At 38.5% G+C, this 7,967-nt stretch overlaps 1 protein-coding gene across 1 annotated transcript in view; it reads right to left on the bottom strand.

Moving 5' to 3' along the window:
• Positions 1 to 6: 6 nt before the first annotated feature.
• Positions 7 to 7,967, bottom strand: part of Suz12 (SUZ12 polycomb repressive complex 2 subunit) — a 53,260-nt gene continuing 45,299 nt past the window's right edge. Inside the window, exons 11-16 of the mRNA XM_017795219.2 lie at positions 5,930 to 6,021; positions 5,637 to 5,780; positions 4,003 to 4,160; positions 2,140 to 2,338; positions 1,310 to 1,389; positions 7 to 676 (exon numbers count right to left, since the gene is read on the bottom strand). Of these exons, the coding sequence (XP_017650708.1) occupies positions 331 to 676; positions 1,310 to 1,389; positions 2,140 to 2,338; positions 4,003 to 4,160; positions 5,637 to 5,780; positions 5,930 to 6,021 (1,019 nt within the window). The 3' untranslated portion in view covers positions 7 to 330. The remainder of the gene's footprint in view (positions 677 to 1,309; positions 1,390 to 2,139; positions 2,339 to 4,002; positions 4,161 to 5,636; positions 5,781 to 5,929; positions 6,022 to 7,967) is intronic.

Raw genomic sequence — 7,967 nt, 5'->3', positions numbered from 1 at the left:
GCAAAAAAAAAGGGGGGGGGGTGAAATGTCTAGATTAATTCAATATATTTCATAAGACAATTGTTGCACTTAAAAGTACCTTCTCTGAAGTACTGCATTTCATGCTTAAATCAAATTTTGATAACATCACCAAGAGGCATGTAATGCACATGAAGTGAAATAGAACCCTGATAGAAATATCCTTGTTGAAATCATTTACTTCATCTAACAATGCCTATTTGGAATCCATGGTTTAAAAACAAAACAAAAAGACCTAAAAACACATCTCTTTCTAGAGACTGAATTCCCTAGAATGCAATTTCAGTGTTTGTCCATAACAAGGGGTAGACCTCAGAGTTTTTGTTTTTTGCTCTGTTTTGAGACCCCTGAGACACCATCTGTTTCCAAAGCTTTCTCTTTTGAGTTAATTTCACTGAATCCATTTGCTGTCCCGTTTTGTTCTTCAGTTATTTCTTCATTTGCAGGGGTAGCAGGTTCTCCTTTTTCTAGTTTTTGTTGCATTTCACGAAGCTTGGTAACAGCTTTATCTATTGACATTATGCTAATAAGATTAAAGTCATGCATACTGACTAGATGAAGCATGAAGTTTCGACATAAATTCTTCTTAATTATTTTCTGTCCATAATTTTCTACAAACAGCATACAGGCATGATTCATTTGATTGTCAGCAATAAACCTATTTAATAAAAACAAAATATTAATAGTGATACAAAGTATGTTGAATATAAAGCCAAGCGAGGTGGCGCATGCCTCTCAGAATTTGGGAGGCAGAGGCAGGCGGATGTCTGAGTTCAAGGCCAGCCTGATCTACAAAGTGAGTTCTACGCCAGCTGGGGCTACAGGGAGACCCTGTCTCAAAAAGTCAAACAAAACAACAAAAAAAGTCGAATATAACAGTGATAACCAATTTAGAACTATATCCAAGTTTAGTAAATGATTTAACAAGTAGCAAGAATGAAATTCAATCACTGAATGAGAACTTAAGAGAGTTCATCTAAACAGGTGCTAACCAGGAGACAATGTGAAATAAACCTCAGTAGTTGTTCTAAATACAGATTGAAATCAGGGACCTCAAACAGAAATAAAAGTAACTTTATTAAAAGCATATCTACTTTTGCCAGGTATGCCTTTAATCCAGCCACTCAGGAGGCAGAGGCAGGCACACCTCTGTGAGATCGAGGTCAGCCTTGTCTACATAGTGAGCTCCAGGCCAGCTGGGGCTACACAGTGAGATCTTGTCTCAAAGACAGACAGACAGACAGACAGACACACACAGAACTTGTAAGAAATGGAATTAGAAATACTCTACCCATGCTTCATGACATGGAGATTCCACAGCTTCATTACTTCTTTCTCTCCTTCATTAACATCAGAAAACTCTTCAATTTGCTGAAAGAGAGAGGAAAAAAATGATTATTACATACGGAACATAACATGTGTTTCTAAGCAAAAAAAAGCAGACTCAAGCGGGGGGGTGGTGGTGCCTGCCTTTAATCCCAGCACTTGGGAGGCAGAGGCAGGTAGATCTCTGAGTTCAAGGCCAAGGCCAGCCTGGTCACTCATGTAGACCAGCTGGGGCTCCAGGGAGACCCTGTCTCAAAAAGACCAAAAAAACCCCCCAACCAACCAAACAAAAAAAAAAACCCCAGACTCAAAAGTAGCCTGTTTTGGAACTGAAAGTAGCAAAAGAGCAGCATCCATGTAGGCAGTGATTTTAAAAGGGCAATCCTAGGGCTGGGTGTGGTGGCACATGCCTTTAATCCCAGCACTTGGGAGGCAGAGGCAGGCGGATCTCTGTGAGTTCAAGACCAGCCTGGTCTACATAGTGAGTTCCAGGCAGCTGAAGCTACAGGGAGACCCTGTCTCAAAAAGACCAAAAAAAAAAGGGCAATCCTGAGCTACAAGTTAGCTATAAATAAAGTACTTAGCAACTCATATTAAAAAAATGTAAAATTTCTTTAGTTACTTTTTACAAGACAGAATTATAAAAATTATGCACACCAAGATTCCTTAATTCAGAAAAAATGTTCTTTACAGTAAGTCAAAGGTCTAATTCATACTAAATATTTTCAGATAAAATTTCTTTAATCATAAAATTCTACAAGCACCGCTGATGAGAATGGAAATGGTGATAATTACCGTAATGGTTTTTTCTCTGAGCCATTCTGGATCCTTTTCATCTTCACTATCTACTTCCATCTCCTGTGGACGGAGGGGCAAGCAGGTGTCACTGTGAAAGTACAGACGATTGTGGCCACTACTGTATGTTCTCTGCTGTTCTACTTCTCCATCCTCAGATTCAAGAAATTCAGACATACTTGCTTTTGTTCTTTTTGGCCTAGTGAAAAGAAATTAATGCTGATATAATAAGGTATGTGCACCTTTATCACTTAACCACTGAATATGAGCTGAGATTTTGTAAAACTAACCACAATAGTACTTGAGGCCGCATTCCTCTAAATTATTTTCTTTCTCTACATAATGCAAAGTGGACATATTACATAACAGTTTTTTTTCCCTTAAAGTTGGAGATCAAACCCAGTGGGGCTCAAAGCATACTAGGCACGTTCTCTACTACTGAGGTATAGCCCTAGCCCTTCATAGTAAACATCAGAGTTTCAAAGAACAAACTATCTTTCTTCTGGCTATGAAAAAATGTATATAAAGGGAAAAAATAATAAAGAACTGATAGGGCACAGTAAGAAACACATGAGGGGGCTGGAGAGATGGTTTAGTGGTTAAGAGCACTTATTACTCTAGCAGAGGATTTCAAATTTGGTTTCAGCATCTACACAGCAGCTCACAACTCCCTGTAACTCCAGCTCCAAGGTACCCATCACTCTTTCCTGGCACCTGTGCTCATATACATAAAGAGTAAACTTTTTTTTTTTTTTTTTTGAGACAGGGTCTCCTTGTAGCCCCAGCGGTCCTGGAACTCACTATGTAGACCAGGCTGGTCTTGAACTCACAAAGATCCACCTGCCTCTGCCTCTCAAGTGCTGGGATTAAAGGCATGCACCACCACGCCCGGCAAGAATAAACTTTTAAAAGATGGGAAAAAATTCAAGAAGGCTTAGGAGGGAGAAGTACTCACTGAACAAGTTTAACAAGCTGAGTTAGGACCCAGGAACCCATCATGGAATGAGAGAACCAATTCCAATTCCTCAAAGTTCTCCTTTGACACACACGTTTTAGGAGATTTATTTATTTAATGTATATGAATGTTTTGCCTGAATGTATTTATGTGCACTGTGTGTATGTACTGCCTAAAGAGGCCAGAATAGTGTCAAAGCCTCTAGAACTAGAATTAGAGATGATTGTTAGCTGTTGTGTGGGTGCTGGGAACTGAACCCAGGTCCTCTGCAGAAGTAGGAAGTGCTCTTAACTGCTGAACCATCTCTCTAGCCATTTTTATTTTACTTCTTTTAAAAAAAATTTATTTTTATTTTATGTGTATGAGTGCTATGCCTTCATGTGTATAAGTGCATCGGTGTCACGTAATGCACATAGAGGACAGAAGAGGGATCGGATCCTCTGGAACTGGAGTTGGCTGGTTTTTAGTCACCATGTAGGTGCTGGGAGTCAAACCCCAGTCTTGTGCAAGAACAACTAGTGCTCTTAACTGCTGAGCCATCTCCCCAGCCCCTTATTTGATTTCTTAATATGAGTAGTATACCATATTAATATTAAAATAATTTCTGTCAAAATACTAGCTTTGTTTGGATCACCCTTGTAACTCTAATATCAACAGAAGCCAGAAAAGAGGGCAGGGAAGATGGCTGAGCAGGTGCACATCCTACCAAGCCTAATGCAGTTGAGCTTGATCCCTGGGACCCACATGGTGGAAGGAAAGAACTCTTACAAGTTATTTTCTGACCTCCACAATGTGCCATGGCATGTGCACACCCTCACATATACACAATAAATAAGGAAAGAAGGGAATAAAAACTGAAGAAAAGTCAAAGTCAGAGCATAAAGATGTTCTACCATCTTTTTACTTACCTGCATACAAGAATGTGTGTGATAGGTGTTCTCTTTACTGGTCCATTTCTACTAAAAGCAAATCCTGGTTGGCGATGAATATCCTGAGGATTTCCTGCATAGGAGCCATCATAACACTCATTGATAGAAACATCTATCCTAGCACCTTTTGGATGATACTGTAACAAAAATAACAGGGGTTTTTAGGAAAACATTATTTTACTCTAAATACCTACTCTTCCAATTGAATTAAAATGTAGTTGTGCATCCTTATTTATTTATTTTTCCCTTTTTCTTTTGAGACAGGGTCTCCCTGTAGCCCCGGCTGGCCTGGAACTCACTGTGTAGATCAGGCTGGCCTCAAACTCACAAAGATCCACCTGTCTCTGCTGGGACTAAAGGCATGTGCCACCATGCCTGGCTGGATTTTTAAAAACATTTATGTGTGTGCCTGAGTACACATATGTGCACCATGTACATGCAGGAACCCATGGAGGTCAGAAGACAGGGTCATATCCCCTGGAACTGGAGTTTCAGGAAGTTGTGAACTACCATCTGGGTATTGGGAAATGAACCTTGGTCCTTTGCAAAAGCCAAAGTGCCCTTCACTGCTGAGGCATCTTTATAGCTCGGTTCTTTTTTTTTTTTTTTGTATTTTTTTGTCTTTTTTTTTCTGTTCAGAGCACCAGTGTCAGCCTCTGTACTTTCTGGTCTGTGCTGTCATCATTATTACCTCCTTGTTCCTTCCTGTTTTATTATGTGACTTCCCGTTTGCCCTGTGTTTGGGGTGCTGCTGAGTTGATGACAATTTCTGTAATAACTTTTCTTTTATTGATTTTCAGAGCTCTGCCAGTCTACTTTTCAATTTTCTTAATCTTATTCCTCTTTTGATCATTTCCTTTTCTGGTCTCCCTGTAGCCCCAGCTGTCCTGGAACTCACTATGTGGACCAGGCTGTCCTTGAACTCACAGAGATCTGCCTGCCTCTGCCTCCCAAGTGCTGGGATTAAAGGTGTGTGCCACCACACCTGACGTAGCTCAGTTCTTAATGTTCTGAAAACTAAAATTAGCCAGATACACCAGCTTGATGGAGGTGGATGCCAGAAGACCTAGAGTGAAAAAAAAATGTTGAGCCAGGTGTGGTGGCTCACACTTTGTCCCAGCAGAGGCAGGCGGATGGAGACCCTGTCTCAAAAAGACCAAAAAAACCCCCCAAAACCAAAACAAACCACAAAAAAACGTTGGCCAGACACAATGGCTCGTTCATGTGATCCCAGTATTCAGGAAGTAGAGACAGGAGAACTGTTCCAAATCCCAGGCCAGCCTAGCTACAGAATGAAACTTATTGCAAAAAATGAAAGTGGGTTAAAATCCTGTCTGGTTTGGTGACTTTGTACAACTTATTTCTTTATCTACTCAAGCTGGAAATTCCTTAATTCAAAGAATCTGTGTGAGGATTATACTGAGTGAATATATGACATATGCAAATAATGTTAATTATCCCAAATAAACATAATAAATGAATCATTCACTATAATTCATGCATAAAGCCAACTATGAAGATAAGAAATTCTATTTATATAGCCTAATTTTTCTAAGCCAGATTGTTTTATACTTATGCATATCATTGGTAGACAAAAATAAAAAATTACTCACCACATAATTAAAGATAAACCTGCTATGGCAGAGTTTAAGATGCTTCAATAAACTATAAAGTTTACGACAGTTTAGAGTGCACCAAGGGCAATGCAGGTCATCTCTTGCTTCAGTTTGTTGTCTTGTGTTATTGTTATAAAGGAACTAAAAAAGAAAACCAAGAATATCAAGTTTAAAATAGAGCAATTTAAACAGAATACAAAAAAAGAGCTTTTTAAACATGCCAAAATATTCAGTTCTAACTGCAAAAAAGTATTTCATGACTAATTAAAAGAGAAGTCAGCTGTGTTTACCTGATAAAATATTCTTAATTTCTGCCGGTTTTCATTTGAAGTATCTTTTTCTTTTCTTGTTTGCAGATCTGTAGTCAATGTTTCCTTAACAGCTGAAAATACATACTTTTATATTTAAATGAAAATATTTCTTTTATAACAAACAAAATATTTCACCAAAAAGCATTCCATTAAGATTTCTAATTGTGGTATCTAGTATTTCTCTTAACTTGAACAAATAATGAAAAGTGTATTATGAAAATGTTTTTTGGCTTGGTATAATTTTTATTTTTCAAACACTGTCTCACTATGTAGAACTGACTGGCCTGGAACTTGCTATGTAAACTAGGCTGGCCTTGAACTCACAGAGTGCTGGGAATGAAGGCATGTGCCATTACATGGCTTCACCTTTTACTTAAAAACAAAACCAGGAATCCGAAGCCTTCTTCTGACCTTCGAGGCATTGCACGACATGGGTGCACTCACATACATGCAGGCAGTACACTCATACACATAAAAATAATAAAATCCTGGCGTGGTGTTGCACGCCTGTAATCCCAGCACTCGGGAGGCAGAGGCAGGTGGATCTCTGTGAGTTCAAGGCCAGCCTAGTCTACAAAATGAGTTTGAGACCCTGTCTCAAAAAGACAAAAAAAAAAAAAAAAAAAAAAAAAGAAAAAAGTAAAATCCAAAGAATCCCTCTGAAGTCTCAAACTATAATAAAAAGAATCCCAACTAACTCTATGTAGTCACTTTACAGTTTTTATTTGGGTTCACAGGTTTTTGTTGTTGTTTATTTGGAGGGAAGTGTTGATAGAATTTAGGTGCGCATACATGCTGGGCCAGTAACTCTGAAATTGAGCTACACTCCTAGGTCCAAAAATGTTTTTCACTTTGCAATATTAAGGCCCCCCTCGCTTTCTGAGACAGGGTTTTACTATATATGCCAGGTTGCCCTTGAACTCAATCCTCCAATATTGGTCCTTTGAGTGCTAAGATTATAGGCATACAACCACTCAAGTGTGCTTTTGATTGATTTTTTGTATTACCACAACACATTTCCTTTTTAAATTTTTTTTTTTTCTTCCCCCTGGCACTGAGGACCAAACCCAGGGTCTTGCACTTGCTAGGCAAGTGCTCTACCACTGAACTAAATCCCCACCCCCCTTTTTTATTATTTGTGTGTATGTCTGTGTCTAACAGTGTGGGCATGCATTGTCAAGGCAATGGGTGGGGGATCAGGGAACTACTAGTAGGAGGCAGTTCTCTCCTTCCACCATGTGGGATTAGGGAATCAACTCTAAATGTCAGACTGGAACAAGCACTTGTACCTGCTGAACTATCTTGATAGCCTGACACATTTCTATCTCTTTAATCTTTTACAGCACAATATCAAAGACAACTTGTCTTCTGCGTTCTTCAAACAGATAATAATACTTAGTTGCTCTAAAGTACAAAATTCCTATTAAACAGATATAAAACAACATTTTGCCATGTGTGGTGGTGTACACCTTTAATCCCAGTATTCAGTAGGCAGAGGAAGACAGATCTCCAGGAGTACATACAGACTTATAGGCCAGCCAGGACTACATTATGAGAACTTGTTTCAAAAAAATCCAACCAAACAAAACTCACAAGATTTTAAGTTGGGATTTTAAACAGCAGAGTTTTAAGTCTACTTGTAATTTGTTTTTCTTTGTTTGCAACACTGGGGACTGATCCCAGTGCCTAGGAACTTTATCCAGCCCAGTGCTTTCAGTTTCAAAAAGTACACTGAAAACCAATTATCTTATTATCAGTGGCATATTTATTTAATGAAAAACTTGCTCTAAATTGACATGAGTATATTTACAGACTCAACTTAGAGGTGTTATATCTGAATATGGTATCACACTTCTGAAATACTAAAGAAAAGTGAAATTCCCAGACACATCTTCCACAAAAGTTCTGGAAAAATAATTGGTGATCAGTACTTTAACAAAGAACTTTACATATGATAAAGAAAATCCCTAATTTCCACAGCTAATAATCAGGCTACTTAATAAGTCAAATAATATTT

This window comes from Nannospalax galili, unplaced genomic scaffold (assembly GCF_000622305.1).
Source record: "Nannospalax galili isolate Female #2095 unplaced genomic scaffold, S.galili_v1.0 scaffold8, whole genome shotgun sequence".
In the NCBI taxonomy this organism is placed as follows: Eukaryota; Metazoa; Chordata; class Mammalia; order Rodentia; family Spalacidae; genus Nannospalax; species Nannospalax galili.
Note: the sequence above shows the minus strand (reverse complement) of the source record. Positions and strands in the feature narration are given on the sequence as shown.